We start from the raw sequence: 18,856 nt of genomic DNA, 5'->3' as shown, positions 1-18,856 counted from the left end.
AGCTGGATACAATTTGTATGGGTGGTGAGCCTAAAGAAAACACATCATCCAAACGAGGGGTGTTCGATATGGCCAAAAAAAAAAATCACAATATTTCTTTGCGATATGACAAAACAATAAATGAAAAAAAAAAATTTTAAAAATACACTACTGCAACAAAGTGAAAATTAAATTGTATTATTGCATACAATATGAGATGGCACACCCTAACTGAGATATTAAAAAATATAAAAACATTTTATTAGATTTTTAGCAGAAGTCAATGATCCAGAATGTCATGATGCTAATAATGCACTCCAAATATCTTCATATACCCTGGAATAAAATAAATGATACTGGTCTCTAGTAGATCTATAATGTGAAATGAGAAGAGTGTAAATGTTTTTTTTTTTTCCCCTAAAAACAGAAAAAACGTGATGATTAGAGGTGGGTGATATGGCACGATATTTCAGAGTATTATATTGTTCATGATATTCCAAAATGTTTGATATTATTGCGTACGACATGATATGGCACACCCCTAATGTAAACAGTTTGTTTTAAAGTAAAGGTGCCTTAAACAAACAAGCCTTGTTTGTTTGTCGCAACAGTTACTTCAAACAATCGGATTGTGTAAAAATCTAAGTTACTAATACAAACAAGCAGACAAACTGTTCAAAAAAATCAATGGTGTCAAAGTTAAAGTCGCTAACACAAAAGAAGCAGTATCACAAAGTACTTTTAAACCCAAGGCTGAAATTATTTTCTCAAATACTTTTTCCCTTTTTGCCGATCCCAAAAAATATAAAGGTGATTTTTGTTTAATAGTGTTACACCAGTGGTTAATCGCTGTAAAAATAAAGGTACACTGCCAGTCAATGAAAGAAATCCTCATTAGACTTGCTTGTCGACACAGATACCGTTTTTATATTCTATAACCATATTTTATTCCTTTATTTTTTATTGATCAAACTGTATAAAAATTAAAGATTTTATTTTGCAACGGTACATTTTTTAATATATGTTTTGTGCAAAAATCTAAATCAAAACAACTGTAAAAAAAACAAAACCAAAAGATCTTTATGGGAACACAGAAGAAAAATAATTAAATAGAATTTGGAAAAAATAGAACTGATTTTTTGGGGCCTTTCTGAATTAAAATGACCTAATTCTGACGACTTATTGCAATTAGATATTATAATAATTGTAAACAGCAGTGAAAGTGTTGGTGAAAGCACTTTTACTTTTAATACATGAAAGTGCTAAAAGTGAAAGTGACTTCAGTTTCCAGGAAGTTCAGCATGCCTATTTGCTTTTTGCTCTAAATCTTTTAGAAAATATTGTGCAGGAGATAATATTTGAGTAGGAATTAAAATTCCTTAATAGAAGTTACTTGGTCGAGCTCAAAATTCCTGAGGTTAAACAGCATATAGGCCCTTGAATAAACTATTGAGCAAAGTGCAAAAACAAAGTAGGCCCATTTTGTCGAGGTGGACCCCACCATTCACGGCTTGTCACCTGCTGTGCTACAGAAGTACGTTCCATTTTTTTTGTTGAATTGGTCTCTTCTCGAACGTGGTTTCACTACCTATTGTTTTGCATCTTTGAGAAGGAAGAGGAAGTGTGTGGACAGAGCATTCTTTGATGATTCCACATTTTGTCTGGCTTTTGTGGTATATCTTTGTTTTACATTATAGTGGATACATTATAGAAGTTTAGTAGCAGTGTTTTACTCTTAATAAATTGACAGTAGATGTAAAAATGTGTATTCTGTTTTTACATGTATTGATTTATCTGATGCCTAAACAGAGCACTAGGCCAATAAGAAGCTAGTCCCTTAGCTGCCAGCCTATGTGCTTATAATCTGCCCATATGCAGTGGGGTAGAATGGTCTGAAGAATGAATGGTCTGGCAAACTCTTTTGTTATGGTACGACAAGTCAGACACACTTGAACCACCTCCCCCACCCCCCTATCTCACCCCCCTTTTAGTCCCTCCACTCCTTTTGTTAAATTCGACTAAATTATTCCGGCTCTGTTGTGGCACTTGGAAGGGACGTTCTTTAAGCAGCTGCAGCCTAGCAACAGTTGGATGTTTGCCATGCAGCCCTTTGTTTGCCTTGTGCCCTCCCCTTATTAAAACTCGGCGACATATGCTTCCGTCAGCTCTGTCCGTCCACTGACTTCCCAGTAATGTTATCATCTACTAAACTATCTTCCTAGCAATAGAAATTCTTTAATCTGCAGACAACAGTTCCCATCAGTGCATCCTCTTGATTTGGACTGTAGTCATGCATAGGTCCTGTCCTTGTTCAAACAAACAAACGACAAAGTTTGGTTCCCCTCATGCTTGTAAAATAGGCGTATACGCAACAATGGTGTTTCTATAGGGCTGTAAAAAATACGAATATATCAAAATATTATAATGTTTTTGTATCATACTGTATCACCTTTCAAAAACACCAGTATGGATTTTTAATTATTAGTTTATATTTGTATATTGGTGGCAGACATCAGAGGTTCATATTATTTAGTTTAATTTAAACCCCGCCCACTAGATCATACTTTTCTGATTGGATAAAATGTCTTTTGTTTAACTCAGATTTGAAGAGAACATGAAAGTATTATTTATACCATGCCAGTTTTCTTATATCGCCCTGCCTACAGTATCATAATATATTGCAATAAATTGAATCATAACATATATGTATTGTGTACACAGCGCTAGCCTGTCATGGTAACATGTTTTTTTTGTTTGTAAAATATACAGCCCTGGAAAAAAATACAAACATTGTCATTTAGAGCATTTATTTGCAGAAAATGAGAAATTTCTGAAAAACAAATAAGATGCAGAGCTTTCAGACCTCAAATAATGCAAAGAAAACAAGTTCATATTCATAATGTTTTCATAAAAAGTTCAAAAATCAATATCTGGTGGAATAACCCCGTTTTTTAATCACAGTTTTCATGCATGATCTTGGCACGTTTTCCTCCACCAGTCTGACATGGCACATGTCTTGATGGCTTGTGATCATCCATCTTCCTCTTGATTATATTCCAGAGGTTTTCAATTTGCTAAAATCAAAGAAACTCATGTTTTTTAAGTGGTCTCAACAGAACGTCCCATAATTCTTTGTAATAAAAACAAAATTATTGTCATCCTGAGACCATTGCCAGTGATATTATCATATAATAGCATCATAATGCTGTTACACTTTTTTTATGAGCAATAGACTTTTAATGACAAAAAATATTTAGACATTGGCATCGGATAATCATTTTTTTTTTATTTCGTAAACAGATAAATCACTGATTTAGAAAAACACATCAGTTAAATACATTTTTGAATGAGTTGAGAGTAGGAGATGAAGCAAGTGTGGTGGTGATCATCCAATGTCCTTCACTCTCTCTGAAGCTCTTGTTTCTAAATGCAATCAAATTCTTACAGCAATATTTAAAAATTGTAGAATAGTAGAAAGCCTTGTCTCCCTGGGCATTAGATACTGTTACTCCAACGGAAGAAACTGTAATTGAGCTGGTATCCTAATAAGTTGGCCTATACAGTGTGTTTTGTTTGGTTAGCAAGAGTTTCTTAGATGTTTTTTGTATTAGTGTGTTAACACCTGGTACCTTTTAGTGACTAGTATTTGTATTGTATCTTGCTAAAGGTTTAACCAAACACGTGTTTGCACTTGGTGGTAAATTGGATCATTGCACAGCGAATATTATGGATGTTTCAGTGGTACTTGGAGGGTATTTGGTTGTTCAAATGCATCTATGAGTAACTGGTATGTTTAAACTGTTATAATATGTGGCATTTCCATGTGGTTTAGTCCTGATATATGTGGTTTAGTCCTAGATATAGTCCTGGGACCAGATGCATTAGGGACCAGGTGTAAATAGGGTCTTAGACCATACTTATTCTGAAATAATCTTAATACTTAAAAATTCATTATTTCCTAAAGAATTCAGATATTTTAGTCTGTCCAGTGCTCTCAAAAAAAGTCAGTAGTTGCTGACCATGTGATGTACCTTATCACTAGTTTTTGCTGTAGCTTATCACTTGTCACTAGCATCTCCTCAAACTTAAACATGGTTCCTACCTCATGTTCTCGAAGGCCAAAGTAGAGCACACACTCTGATCTGTAACACATTCCGGTACTGGTAATCTACTACACATGGCCATTCACAAATGAATTGAATTAAGTGTGTTTTAATAGGTACGCCATAAAAAGGGTCCAGACTGGAGTTGCCTGCGCTACAAACAATTTAGAATTTTAAAGCTGATAATAACTGTAATGAGGTCAGACTAATGAAAAATGTTGCTCCTTAAAGACTTTTTTAGATTTGAGCCTATTAAATATGTGAAATTATAAGGATGATAGCTATGTTATAGAAAATAGGATCAAAGTGTACTGTAGTGTATCTGTTTTTTAGGCCCTTTTATAGAGTATAGCTACTAGAGATGTACAAAAAATTATTTGCCTTTTTTTTCTCTATTTTTATATGAGTTGAACAGCCTGAATTTTAAAAGTTAAAACTCTTATTTTAAATGATGTATTTTAAACAATTAATATTTTTAATATCTCAGCAGACAGACATACAAACAAAATATAATATGATTTTTAAAAATCGGGTCAGTATTGTTCTGTATAAATTATTTTGTCTTTTTGACTTTTTTGGTCGAACAAAGAAAAAATTCATGGTTTCTTGATGGCTAAATATTCAATGCACCCCTTAAAGCTACCAGAAGGTTCTATAACATTTAATAAGGGGATCTCAATGATTCTTTAATTCTAGGAGACTTTATTGTCATTCACATCACATGGTACATGAGGTGGAACGAAATTGTATTCTTAGGGTCCAGAAATAAAAAACAATAAAAAACACTATACACAATAATAAAATAGATAAGATTAATACACAGAATAATAAAAAGGAGTAGGGAAGTAGCAGCAACATGAAGTCCAAAGTACAAATTGCTATGGCAGCATGATGATTGATCTGAGAATTTACTTACTTGCAAAAGCAAGAAATTCATCCTAATTGAAATGTCCATGTTTTAAACATTGTTAGACTCTTCTAATCTTTCCCATTTCCCTTTAGCTTTGCTTCAGGACATATTTAATAAGGCACAGGGGGGCACAGGGGGGTGGAGTTCAGCCTAAGAGAAGTGATTGAACCCAGAAGGCCTGTGTGGCTTTTCAGCCCAAGACTTCATTAACCTGGGCTGTTGTATCGTCATGAATCAGCTATTGGAACTGGACAACCATTAATGTCTGATTTCCTTATACCTGTCTCAACTGCCCGGATGCTCCTGAATACTTGGATTAGTGTGATAAACCTTCAGGAAAAGTGTTTATAACGCCCTACTATAATCTCCACTGTTCCTCTTTGTGACCAGGCCTTTTGTCCCCTTTCTAATCCAGGTTCACATGACCACAGCAGTCTGAGGGGCGAGTAGCAGACGGGGCAGAGGTCAGCAGGGGTCATCGGCAGCACGGCGCTGAATGTCTCTGACAGCTTCATGGGCCTGAAGGACCATCTGGATGATGGAACAGGCCACATCCTCGACCTGGGGCTGGATCTGGACTACCTCCACGTGAAAGCCGTAGACCGGCAGGTCGGTGCCGATGCCGGTCCCAGGATGGACAGGGGTTCGTCAGATGCTGGCGAGGATTCAACCCCGTGCCCCAAAAGACCCTCTTCCTCCTCCCAGGGTGACTCAGAGGAGAGCGCTGGGTCTGATATCGAGGTGGAGCGCAGCTGCAGCCTCTCGCCCAGAGATGCCCTGAGTGAAGGATCAGCCCGAGCTGTCCACCCTCCACTCTGCCGATCGCCATGTCTGGATTTGGATTCGCCGGGGCCCCCCGACGCGACGCCGGACGAGCCCGATCCCGTCAACACCCTCAGGGAGTATCAAACCAAACTGGAGTTCGCTCTGAAGCTGGGCTACACAGAAGACTTGGTCCGACTAGTCTTGAGCAAGCTCGGACCGGACGCACTGATCAACGACATTCTCGGGGAGCTGGTGAAACTTGGCAGCAAGTCCGAGAGCGAAGGCAGCACCCAAACCTCATCCATGTCCACTACTTCTTCCTTAGCGTCTTCTGGTTCTTCATCGTCTTCAGCATGCAGCTTTTCCGATTCTACAGATTCACGGCAGTCGGATTCCCCATCTCAGGCCCTCCTGGACGATAAGGATAACCTGCGGCCCATAGTTGTGGATGGAAGTAATGTAGCCATGAGGTAAGAATCAAATATCTAAAATGACACTTTGTAGTAGTTCTACTTCTACATTCTATACCATAAGGATTCTTGTTGTTTTTGTCACATTCTGTTCTTTCTATTTGAAATCCAGTTTTATTCATTTTTACAAATTTATGCTTGGGCCTAATCCCAGTTCTGCTGCCCCTTCAAGTGTAACCTTTTTCTTGAAACAGAGTTACAGTGGGAAAGAGGAAAATCTTCTCCTTAAGAATTGTGACAACCCTTCAAACCTTATACAGAATATAGTTATAAAAGTGGAGAGCTAAAGTTCAATAACCTAGCTGCTGGACTAACTTTTGTCATATATCTGCAGAAAGGGGACAGGTGGTGCAGCAATTAATTATTATTGTCCATTCCCTAATTCCTCTGTGATGGGGAGCTGAAATAAGCTTTTATTAGCTTTCCCAATTTTTTATTTTTCTTTTCCGCCTTAAATGCTGCAGCTTCTGCTTTCTATTGCACCATTTAAGGTGGAACAGGAAGGATGGCTAGCTAGCTACTGAGGCGAAGTATGTGCGTTTTTTTTTTATATAAACTTTTTGAAGAAAATGGCCATAAAGTATTGGTAAGGTCAGATTTCTAGATCTGCTGTTTAATGACAGCTCCAGTGTTTTCTCTCCCCCCAAAATTTTTTAGTAATAATGCTTTAGAATAAAAAGTATGTATCTATTGAGGGTTTGAACTTGGCATATTTTTTGCTTTGTGTATTGGGTGTTTTAATAAAGAGAGAACTGATCTGGTCTACAGTGTTAGACCCCGTTTACACCTAGTCAGGTCATGTAGAGAGTAGTATTTGGATTATATACTGATAAGATGTTAACCGCGAGCATTTACACTTTTTCAGACTAAAATCAGATTGCTATGTGAGATGAAATATGCAAAGTCAGGCATTGCTCTGCAATTGTTGTAGAATGATTTTTCACTGAAATTTATGGTATTCATGAAGTTGGGTAGAAAACAGATTCTTATTTAACATTCTAGTGGGGTGACTAATGAATTGGCACAGTCTGAAAACATTACCTATACCTTTTTCCCAATAAGCTGACAGCTTTGGTCTTAAAGGAATCTGTAATGTTTATCTGTAATGGTTTGTAGTATTTTCTGTTAACATACGATGAATATTTAATAGCCCTGGATGTTTTTTTTAAACAGCACCGAACACTCTGACTGTAATCCTGCTCCCAGTCCACAGGATCTCGATTCGTTACTTGATACGATTCAGGAACACCATTAATCCTGGAGACTGCAGTAGAACTGTATGGATCACTACACAGATCTGGGCTATATATTTAATTTCTGTTTTAGTCTTTATTGGCAGACACGAATAATGTAAATACATACATGTTGTATGATGAAGAACCATATGTTAGACTAGTGGTGTCAAAATCAACCATCAACCAAAGTACAAACAAGAAAAAGGGGCTGCTTAACTAGCATTACTTTTTTGGCACTACATCTGGTTGTTGTTAAATGTGCTCAGAACTGTTTGCTGTTTAGTGTGGTTAGTTGTGCTTGTCAGCTCTGCTGTGTTTTTTTCCAGTTATAAATCTTTATTCTGTTTCCTGCATGAGGCATGTTAGTTTTACATGTTCTACAAATATGAGTGTTTCAATTAGGGTTAAAAAAAATACAGAGTGGAGTCAGCACACTGAGCAAATGTTGTACAACATTGTTCTGGCTCTAATGAAGGGTCTGCAGCCATGTACACGTATGTAGTTACATTTAGCCTTTAGCATCCTGTGACTAGCTATATTTCTTAACTCACAAATATGGATAGAAATCTGATCATTATCGGCTAATTACAGAAATATCTTTCGCACTGATACAGATTCATAGATGATCGATGTTTCCATCTCTAGTACTTCCCATTTAAATATGTTAAGTCGTTGTTGTCTATGATAAGTTACTGGAAAGAGGAACAAAATACAAAAAGCTGAAATTGCATATCTTCATATTGCCTAACCAGCTTTACTGTGGATCTCTCCAGTTCCACTTCTCTGCACTGCTGGAGGGCTTGTGCTTTGTTAGCCAACTAATGAATACTGTATGCTCAATAAAATCTGTTTTATTAATGCTGTTTACCTTGTATCAATTTGAACTTTGGGTGGTTTATTGAGTTACTTTGTTTGCGTTTTTTCAAGCATTCAGTAATTAAATGTAACACAAATTCCAGTGCAGGAAAGGGTGGAGATGATATTCCTCTGTTGAAGATTATGCAAGAATTGAGTTGACTTGTCCTATTTGTCCTATTAATTTTATTCCATTTTCCTGTATTGCTTTTGGCATTTGGGGGTGTTTAGTTTACACATAGAAATCAAATATTGGCTTCTAATGATTTGAACAAGTACTTTTTAGCTGTCTGTTGAGGTTTATTTAGGCATCTTTTTGCTCTTGATCTGAACAGGTTATCACATTTTCTTTCTCTCTGTTTGTCTTTCTCACTTATCTTACAGCCATGGCAATAAGGAGGTGTTCTCTTGCCAAGGAATTCAGCTTGCGGTGGACTGGTTCCTTGAACGTGGTCACAAAGACATCACAGTTTTCGTACCTGCCTGGAGGAAAGAGCAGTCTCGACCTGATGCACTCATCACAGGCAAGTATACGTTAGGCCTGCAACAATCAGTCGACATAATCGACAATGTTGACTATAAAAAGTAGTGTGATGGAGCTCACTACACAAGGTGTTTTGGAGAAACGCAAAGAAGTGTAATGGGGCACACACTCGGCTTGTTCTCTCTTTGTCTCTAAAAGTGTCTAAACGCACCAGATAAGAGACAAGACAACAGGCATACTTACTGAATATCAGCTCATAACTAATTTAAACATATTCTCAGTGTTTAAATTCCATGTTTAGGGGCTTCTGCTGTTTCTAGAACAATAGAGAAAAGCAGAGAGTGAGTTTATCTCGAGTTGCTGCTCCTGCTGCACTGAGAACAGGTAGATGAGGGCTATTCACATGACTGTTTAAGATATTGGGTTACAGAAGCAAAAGGAGTCCCAACACCACAGGGAAACAAAAGCAACACAAAAAAGAAAAATAATACTACTAAAAGAAGTAATTGCAAGTAAATAAAATAATAGCTTAAGTAATAAAAATGATAAAATAATAAAAAAGAGTGTTTTTTAGTTTATGTGAATCAATCAGTCAGTATGATTATTTTTAGTACTTACTATGACATTTACATTTTACAGTGAGTGCTCGTCTTATTTTTATGTCTTTTTGTTTGTTTGTTTGTTCAGATCAAGAGATTTTGAGACGACTGGAGAAAGACAAGATTCTTGTTTTCACACCGTCCCGTCGAGTCCAGGGCCGCAGGGTGGTGTGCTACGATGACCGATTTATCGTCAAGCTAGCTTACGAATCAGATGGAATCATTGTCTCTAACGACAACTACAGGGACTTGGCTGTGGAGAAACCTGAATGGAAGAAATTCATTGACGAAAGGCTTCTGATGTACTCGTTTGTTAATGACAAGTGAGTTTTTGTGGTGCTTCTCATGGGAAAATTTGTCATTGAGCTATTTCTTAAAAATTAGTTTAACCCAAAGAAAATTAAGGATATTTGTTTGTTTTTGCAAATGTAGCTATCTAATTAAATTCACGGAAGTAATTTTAAATCTGTCCTGTAGGTTCATGCCCCCTGATGATCCCTTGGGTCGCCACGGCCCAAGTCTCGAGAACTTCCTGAGAAAAAGGCCCATCATCCCAGAACACAAGAAGCAGCCTTGTCCTTATGGTAAAATGACCCTGACCTTTTAACAAAACCTTGAACTAAGCTGTGTTAAACACTGCATTCCATGTTTTCCCCATAAACCTTGTGAGACTGTTTTAACAGATCAGTTTAATGCTAGCTTATTCACTTAGTTTTACACACTTTAAATAAACACAAGATTTCTGCACTGAAATATCATTGTGGCTAACACTTCATGAAAGTGGTACTGAAATCTGTTGTCTTCTTTAGGGAAAAAGTGCACTTACGGGCACAAGTGTAAGTTCTACCACCCGGAGCGTGGCACACAACCCCAGCGCGCAGTAGCCGATGAGCTCCGTGCCAGCGCCAAGACCTCTGCCGTCAAAAACACGACTGAAACTAGCCTGGTGAAGAGCCACAGTGTTCCTGGGGGATCCCGAAACGATAAAGCCGGCGAGGGAAAGCGTTCGCACCCAAAGAGGCAGTCAGACCCCAGCGTCCGCACCCTGTCTTATAGTGATGTGGAGGACAAGCTGAGCTCCAAAACCAAAGCAGACTCCACCAAGAGCAGTGTGACACTGCCCCCTGCACCAGGTGGGCCTCCTTCCTGTCACAGTTACCTGCAAGACCCAAGAGAGCAAACCTCCTGCTCTACCAAAAGTCATGTAGCACCAGCTTTTCCACAAACGGACCCCTATCCAACCTGCGAGTCTCCGGATCACAGTTACTACTCCATGGTCCGTGCCTACTCAGGTCTTGGTCTGTCTGCACAGCGAAGCCCAGAGCGGCACTTCCACCTACCGGATGTGGATCCACGGATCAGCTCGGTTGCGTCAGATTGCAGCAGTGAGGGCAGCGCCAGCTCTGACTCGTATGGCACGGCGGGCCACAGTGAGCGCTCCTGCATGAGTTCACCCGACTCTGGACTGATGGACGATGGGCTCAAGTGCCATCATCATCTCCACCACCACCAGCAGCACCAGTACCAACATCGCAGGCAGTATCCGTTGCCTGGGACCTTGCCTCCTGGGACCTTGCCCCCAGGTACTTTGCCTCCACCCCAGCACCACCACCAGGGACGAGTGCTCTCATCAGCTCCTCCACCGCACCCTGGTTACCACCACCACAGTGTATCAAGGATCCACAGTTTGGCACAAGAAGACCAGCCGCCAGACCCCCACTTCAAGCACTCATTGTCCTACATGTCCCCGCAAGTCCAACATCAAACGGTTGCCGCCAGATCAAGCTGTCCTGGAGACTACCCACCCCTCGCACACCCTCAGAGCTCCCCTCTGGGTCGAGGTTTGGCGTCCACGCGTCTGGACAGCGTGTCTGACTCCAGGCTCTACGACCACTCGCCTCTACCACCCAGGAAGGCTTACTTGGGCCAGGAGCGAATGACCAGCTGGGATCCATACTACCGGCAAACCCCTCAGCCTTGCTATGAGCACTTCACCTTCCAGAGCCTTCCTGAGAACCGTGAGCAGATGTGGCGGGCGCCCTGGGGACGTTCTTCTCTTCCCCATCCTCCTCCTCCTCATCCCTCTCACAGTCCACATCCCCAGTCTCACCAACAGCATCAGGAGCCACCTGCCGTCAGTCGCTACCAGGAAGTGCGCGAGAAGGTGTTCGTAAACCTGTGCAACATCTTCCCTACAGAGCTGGTGCAGCTGGTCATGGGCCGGTACCCGCACGTGACCGATGCCCAACAGTTAGCGGCCGCCATCTTGGCTGAGAAAGGCCAGTCAGGCTACTGAGGGCCCTCTCGGAAACTGTAAAACTGTTAACCCTAATTTTACAATTTTCTAAGGAATTTGTTTGCATCTACATGGAGATTTGTCCAGGCCACGTACGCAAAGTTTTGCAGTGCTTCCGTTTAGAGGTTTCCAAAGTTCACGTGGGAACCTGTGAACGCGGCCGCAGTGAGGACAAGCCATCACAGAGTTCGTAGTTGGGGTCTTTGTTCTTTGTTTGACTTTGTTAAGGTCACAAATTTATCCAGCAGCGGAACCAGAACCGCTGTAGTAGCAAATTTGTCTACTTGAGGTGTGAATGTGTGGCAGTGTGAGTGTGGAATTATTTATTTTGATCTATATATTTTCTGCAAGTTTTTTGCTTTATGTTAATACATTTGATAGTTATGTTCAGGTGAGCATGTATTGATTCACAGGGCACTTTTTTCCATTGCTGTTTATCAAATTCGGTTTGGTAACTTATGGCAATCAGGCAAGATCTGATGGAAGGCCAGATTATTTGTGATGGACAGAACAAGAAACTGGGGTGACTTAACATACCAAAATGAAGGAATCCACCACATCAAATACTCAAATACACACAAAAAGCGAAGGGCAGGACCCTGTCTGCTTTTTTTTCCCCTTGTCATTGTCTTATAGCAAGGAATTTCAGCCTCCTGCCTTGGCAAGACTCATAAATTTTCTATTCTTTTGCATTCCTCCAGATACCATTAGTCCCGCATTTCTCTGGCCTCTCACCGTCTTTGTCTTTGTGACGTAATGCCTATTCTCACTTGAAAAGTTTGTTTTATTTTTAATTTTAATTTTGTGTCCTTTAAAATCGATTTCCCTTCAACCATTTCCTGTTTGAATCATGAAGGTTTGGTTCTGTGGGAATACGCACGAGTAGTAAGTATTATTTTACTTGTAGAGTAGCTGTGTTTAAATTATTATTGTTGTTATTATTGTTATCATTATTTGCTGTTTCTTTTTGTTTTATTTTCGTTAAGCTTTTTTTTGCTGATGTGTTCGGTTACGAAGATACGGTATGTGTGAATGTGTGGTTGGTTATGTGCTTGTGTGTGTGTGTGTGTGTGTGTGTGTGTATGGGGTACTTGGGTTGAATTTTTTTCTTGTCAGTTTTACATTGAATTGTCAGTGTTACGATTCAACGGCTTTGGATGTATAATATGAAAAAAGACTTCAGCCTTCAGTGGCCACCCTAAACGACAGCAGGTGTTCTGCTGAATGCAGGGGTTTGGGGCTGACGGCACTTCTGGCTAACCTCCGGGAAAATTCCGGGAAACTTCCTGGATATATCTGGGGGAAACTTCAAGGAAACTTCCTGGATACTTCTGGGATATTTCCCGAAAACTTCCGGGGAGCTTCCAGGAAATTCGGGCGTGGTCCGACTGTAGTCACAGGTGTAGTGTAGTTGAGACAGTTGCCGCCGGCTCTGTGTACCTTAGTTTTAGTAAGGGACGTCTCTGGCTTCACGAATGGGGTGGAATTCTTCGTTCTAATTTTATCCTTGTATTTTAGCCGATTGCGTTTTTCGCAAAACCGTACTTGTACGTTTTTTTCGGATCTCCCCATCCATCCAGGTCTTTGGAAATCTGTTCCAAATCTGTTCCTGAAGTCACCCATGGTAGCCAGAGAATACCTGTCCTTGTTGATACAAATTGTATCTTTTTTTAACTTAAAAATCAGAGACATTTATATACATATAATCTATGGGAAAAAAATATATTCACACACAGTTATGTACAATAGGTAGTACTTGTGTAATTTAAGAGATATTTTTGGCAACATTTTATCATTACTTCAAGGAGAACGATTCCAGTGTTTCTTTTTTTGAGCGACGAAGAGCATAAAATGCATCTTTTAAAAGGAAGGAGGGTATTATTATGATGACGGAGATATCTGAAGTATTTTATTTATTTATTTTCTTTGGAAGCAAAATTTTATTTATGGTCTATACCTAGAATTTTAAATTTGGTGTGTAAATTTTAAATCTTAATTCTTAGAATTTTACAAAATTGTTAGGTGTTTGAATTTGTATACTATTGGTACTATCCTGGGCTGTTTTCCAAAAAAAAAAAAAAAAACGTAGCATAACTGGCTCATGTGCTACGATCATTTTGATTTTTTTTTTTGGAAAACTAAGCAATGATGAAAACAAAACACAAAACAAACAAACAGTGTGTAATTTGAAATTTGACCACAGAAAAATGATCATAAACACACTTGCTGTTGTATTACATATTCAAAATATAAGCAAATAAGACATACAGTTTACAATATTGAGAAATACAGCTCTGGAAAAAAAATAAGAGTCAACTTCAGTTTCTGAATCAGTTTATCTGATTTTGGGTATATGTTTGAGTAAAATGAACATTGTTGTTTTATTCTATAAACTACAGAGAACATTTCTCCCAAATTCCAAATAAAAATATTGTCATTTAGAGCATTTATTAGTAGAAAATGAGAAATGGCTGAAATAACAAAAAAGATGCAGACCTTTCAGACCTCAAATAATGCAAAGAAAACAAGTTCATATTCATAAAGATTTAAGAGTTCAGAAATCAATATTTGGTGGAATAACCCTGGTTTTTATTTACAGTTTTCATGCATCTCGGCATGTTCTCCTCCACCAGTCTTACACACTGCTTTTGGATAACTTTATGCCACTCCTGGTGCAAAAATTCAAGCAGTTCAGCTTGGTTTGATGGCTTGTGATCATCCATCTTCCTCTTAATTATATTCCAGAGGTTTTCAATTTGGTAAAATCAAAGAAACTCATTATATTTAAGTGGTCTCATATTTTTTTCTTAGAGCTGTAAAAGAATCTGATGCATTTAAGGAGGACTGGACTTAGGATCCAGGAAAGGCTACACAATGAAAAAAAAAGAAACAATATGGGGGTAAAATGCTGCCTGAAATATGTTTGTTAGGAGCAACTTTTTTTTGTTTTAAGAAGAAAAAAATAAAAGAAGAGCCTTCCCTCTAGCCAGGTGGCACCATGTGCCATCGTTGGCGGTGGCGTGGGTATAGAGTAAATGCCTCTACATGGCATTGTGCTTAAGACACATCTGAATAATCTGAACCATGTTCAGCTTACGAGTTTTCAGGGCCGGCTTTATTGCAGGACGTTCTTAATACCGACGTATTTGCAGAAACAAAAACCGGCATAATGTCGTTACATGTGGCGAAATAAATGTACAGTTTTTTGTGCAGATACACTGCTTTAAGAACCCCCTCATGTAAAGTGGTACCGCTTTTCACAAATATATATAAATATAAATAGAAAACGAGTTGTTTCTCATTGTGACGTACCGTGTGTCAAAACCTTTTGACGGACTTGTTGTGCGTAACGTTGCCGTGTTGGTGTCACGCCTTTCTTCTTCTCTCCTTTAGAAGTGTTTCAGCTCGCCTTGTTAAACTGCCTCACAAGTCGTGGTGAAGAAAACTGTACATAGGCTAACTATCCAAACCCGCTATCGCAAAACTATCGTATCTTGATCTAAGGAATGACTCTTCCAGCTGTACTTCTGCTGAACTCGTTTCCACAGAGCTGATCTTGGGACTTCTTGGTCACACATTTCTTGATTCATGGTATATGTAGGCTTTATGCTTGAGGACCAAAGTAAGCAGTGAACTAGTTAACGTTAGATTTTGAAAGGCCCAATGATAGTGCATTTGATGGTCAAAGCAGATAGTCTTTTTGAGATTATTTTAAGATATTTTTGGTTTGTTTTGTTTTTAAACCAGAGGAAATTATGTTTGTGGAAGATAAATAGTTTTGAATCAATATCATGTCGACAAAATGTGTGGTTACACAAGTTACACAAATTATTGTTGCTGCATATCCTGGAGTTTCCAAATGTGTATTTTTATTGAAACAAAGATGTCACCAAATCTTACGAATGAAATAAAAAAATGAGAAATTTCATGCTGTCATTTCTTCTTTACTTTTAAACTTACAACTAATTCCTAAGTTGGAAGGGGACAAAATATAATTCATGGTATCAGTGCCCTGGAATCCTTGTATCAATCGTTCATTTGATATTCGCGAAATAAAAAAAAACAATGTATTATTTTGTTTTTCGTTTTTGAATATAAAAACGGCTTGTATTTTCTGTTTTCATTTGATTTTGATTTTTAAACTTGACCCATTTGTGTTCAACTGGAGCTCGCGGATTTTGGATGGAGTTGAGGATGGAGAGTATCATCTTGTTCAGAGGAACTAAACGTTGCAGTGAAAGAAGACGATATTTACTTATTTGATAACACTCCAAACATTTCCAAAACATTACACTGTTCTATAGATAGGCAATAGTCTTTCAGATGTGTATCTTGAGTGGATTAGACCTGGTTAAATTATGTTTTAGTTGTAAAACTCGTTTCTATTTCATTTTCAGCAGGAGAAGCGCGAGCCTCTGCTCCTCTGGTTGCGACGTGCACGCGGCTACCGTAAAACACGGTTTAGACGCGCACTAGTGTAAATAGCGCGACCGAGCGTGGCGTGACCGCGGTGAGTTTTTCTGTTGTCATATCGTCTTCTTTCACTGCAACGCGTTTGAATCATCTGAACAAGGTGAAACTCTCCATCCAAAACTCGCAAACTCCAATTGCAGTGACTTTAGGGGCACAAAAATGGGTTAAGTTTAAAAATCAAAATCTGAATCCGTTTATTAATTTTCCCATTTTTGTTTGGGCCATTAAATGAAAAACAGAAAATACATTCAACAAATATATTCAAAAACAAAATAATATTTTTTTTCCCGATTTTGATTCTCAATTGAAAATTAAATGAAAGAATGATGCACAAATGTCAAATATGGTCTGGGAGGTTGGTGGGATGTACAGTAATTGCTCTCTACATTTTGACAGTATTTCATAAAAGAGTACAAAGCCAAAAACCGACCAGCTCCTTCATACATGATGGCACTGATGGACAAAGTCAGATCTGTACCAAGAGCTCTTAGAGCTTCCAGTACAGCTCGGCTCAAACCACCATCCTTCAAAACACACAGAAAACAAACATCCAGAATCGTTTCTGTGCTGGAGCACCAAGGTTGTGGAATGAACTTCCACTGAGCGTCAGAACAGCAGAATCACTCGTAGTCTTCAAACACAGACTGAAGACTCATCTTTTCGAAGGGTTTCTAACTTAATCATAAAAAAATTACTAGGGTCCTAAACATGATCAAGCTCTGTTTATCTCTTGATCCTAGTCAAACTAGCTCTGGATATTTTGAAGTAACAACAAAGCACTGTTGTAAGTCGCTCTGGTAAGGGCATCTGCTAAATACCTTAAATGTAAATCTTATTGTAAATTCATACATACGATTATCATCACCAAAATTATCGCGATTAACGATATTATCCTTAAAAAGTTGCAAACAATGGCCCCCATGTGACTTTATGGGGCGGGATAAGCAGTGTTGGGAGTAACGGCGTTAAAATAAACGGCGTTACTAACGCCGTTACTTTTTTCAGTAACGAGTAATCTAACTAATTACTCTGACTGTAACTATAACGCCGTTACCATTTTCGACACTCCGTTACTGCACGTTACTTTAGCAGCTGAATGAACTTTTTTTAACTTTGCGCATACAGACAAAGAGCCCTATCATACACCCCGCACAAGGCGTGTAGCGTGGCGCTTTGCCACCCGTCAACAGTCTATTTTTAGGCCTTGCACGCGTCCTTAAAATAGCGTTGGACTTTGGAATATATTAACACCGATGGGCGTGGTGGTCTGGGAATGATGTGTGTTGAGGTAAATTTCTGGCGTGTTTTTATCTTGGCGGCGGAAAAAAACTTAGCGCGATTGCTCACCCTTCGCTCCAAAATACTCCATACCATCACATCTTTACCACATAAAAATAAAACACACCCAGAGCCTTCAGCAATCAACTATGAAAAAATATATATACTTAAAAATCTGCACTGTAACTATAAATTATTATTAGTTATATTTATTTCTGTCAGTTATAAGGATTTATATTTATGTTTAGTACACAGACTAAATAACTGTAACTAGGCATTCTGCTGTTTAAAAATTTCAACAGATGCTTATTCTCACTCAAATGCTGGAGTTTTGAAATGGAAAATTAAAAGAGAAAATAACTTTGACTGAACATAAATTTATTTTAGTTAACTTTGCTATTATTTAACTGAATTTCACTTTTATATCTGAAAAACAAAGCACATTGTCAATCTGGCGCGTGGTGCTGCCCGTCAATTATATAAAACTTAAAACATTTGAAATACACAGAAATATAACGCTATATGTTAGCATTCGTTTCTTATCACCAGGGCAAATTTATTAAAATATTAAATATATTAATTCATGAATTAAAATCTGGTCCAGCGCTCTGAAATGTCAGGCACGCAAAGTGGTGCTTGGCGCAGCGGCGCGGCATTGCGCGCAGAATAACCTCTGTCTTCTAAAAAAAGTTTTAATAAATAAGATCTGACAAGTATACTAAAATTAATGTTATTAAACTTACTAAAGCCAACAAATGTACTGTTAATTAATAAAGAGAAATCAGGCAAAATGCGCTGCGCCTCTCTCTCTCTCTCTCTCTCTCTCTCTCTCTCTCTCTCTCTCTCTCTCAACGCGGAGCTGAATTCAGCGCGAGGCTATAAATAATTTACAACTCAGTTCAGTTAAATAAAAATAAGTAAGGACCTGTAAGTTAATCAAATATTGTCAAATATAAAGGATAGGTTGAGGTTTTGGTGAGCTGTTTTCATGATTTGAAACTGAAACTAACCGAAACTTTTATTATTCTGCGCAAAAAGCCTGTGATTGTTTTAAATGAGTTTTTTAATGGATTTAAATGAGTTTTTTTTTAACGGATTGTTGTTTTTGTCCATTCTTTTGTTTTGTTTATATATACATTTATTTCTTTGAGTGTGGTTTGGTTTGTTTAATTTTTATCCCCAGATGTGTATTTGTTTTTTCCGTTTTTTTTTCAGTATTACATGTCTTAGTAAATTTCTTTGGTCCTGTGGAGTTTTTCGTTTCTTATTTTTTTTTATTCGTTAGACTATATTTTTGTCAACATTTTGGGTTTATTTTTGTTTGTTATTTTTCTAATAATAATAGTAATTACATCATTTATTTTCTTTATTTATTCTTTATTTATTTATTTTTACAGGGCGAAGTAACG

At 38.3% G+C, this 18,856-nt stretch overlaps 1 protein-coding gene across 3 annotated transcripts in view; it reads left to right on the top strand.

Moving 5' to 3' along the window:
- The window catches only part of LOC103036527 (probable ribonuclease ZC3H12C), a 35,864-nt gene extending 20,242 nt beyond the window's left edge, over window positions 1-15,622 (top strand). For all 3 annotated transcript variants that reach the window (XM_049469819.1, XM_049469820.1, XM_049469818.1), the window contains exons 2-6: window positions 5,408-6,227; window positions 8,702-8,841; window positions 9,489-9,723; window positions 9,878-9,984; window positions 10,210-15,622. In XM_049469819.1, the coding sequence (XP_049325776.1) occupies window positions 5,506-6,227; window positions 8,702-8,841; window positions 9,489-9,723; window positions 9,878-9,984; window positions 10,210-11,696 (2,691 nt within the window). In that variant the 5' untranslated portion in view covers window positions 5,408-5,505 and the 3' untranslated portion in view covers window positions 11,697-15,622. The remainder of the gene's footprint in view (window positions 1-5,407; window positions 6,228-8,701; window positions 8,842-9,488; window positions 9,724-9,877; window positions 9,985-10,209) is intronic.
- The last annotated feature ends 3,234 nt before the right edge of the window (window positions 15,623-18,856 follow it).

The sequence above is a fragment of the Astyanax mexicanus genome, chromosome 21 (assembly GCF_023375975.1).
Source record: "Astyanax mexicanus isolate ESR-SI-001 chromosome 21, AstMex3_surface, whole genome shotgun sequence".
Lineage (NCBI taxonomy): Eukaryota > Metazoa > Chordata > Actinopteri > Characiformes > Acestrorhamphidae > Astyanax > Astyanax mexicanus.
This window is presented reverse-complemented; position numbering and strand designations above follow the sequence as displayed.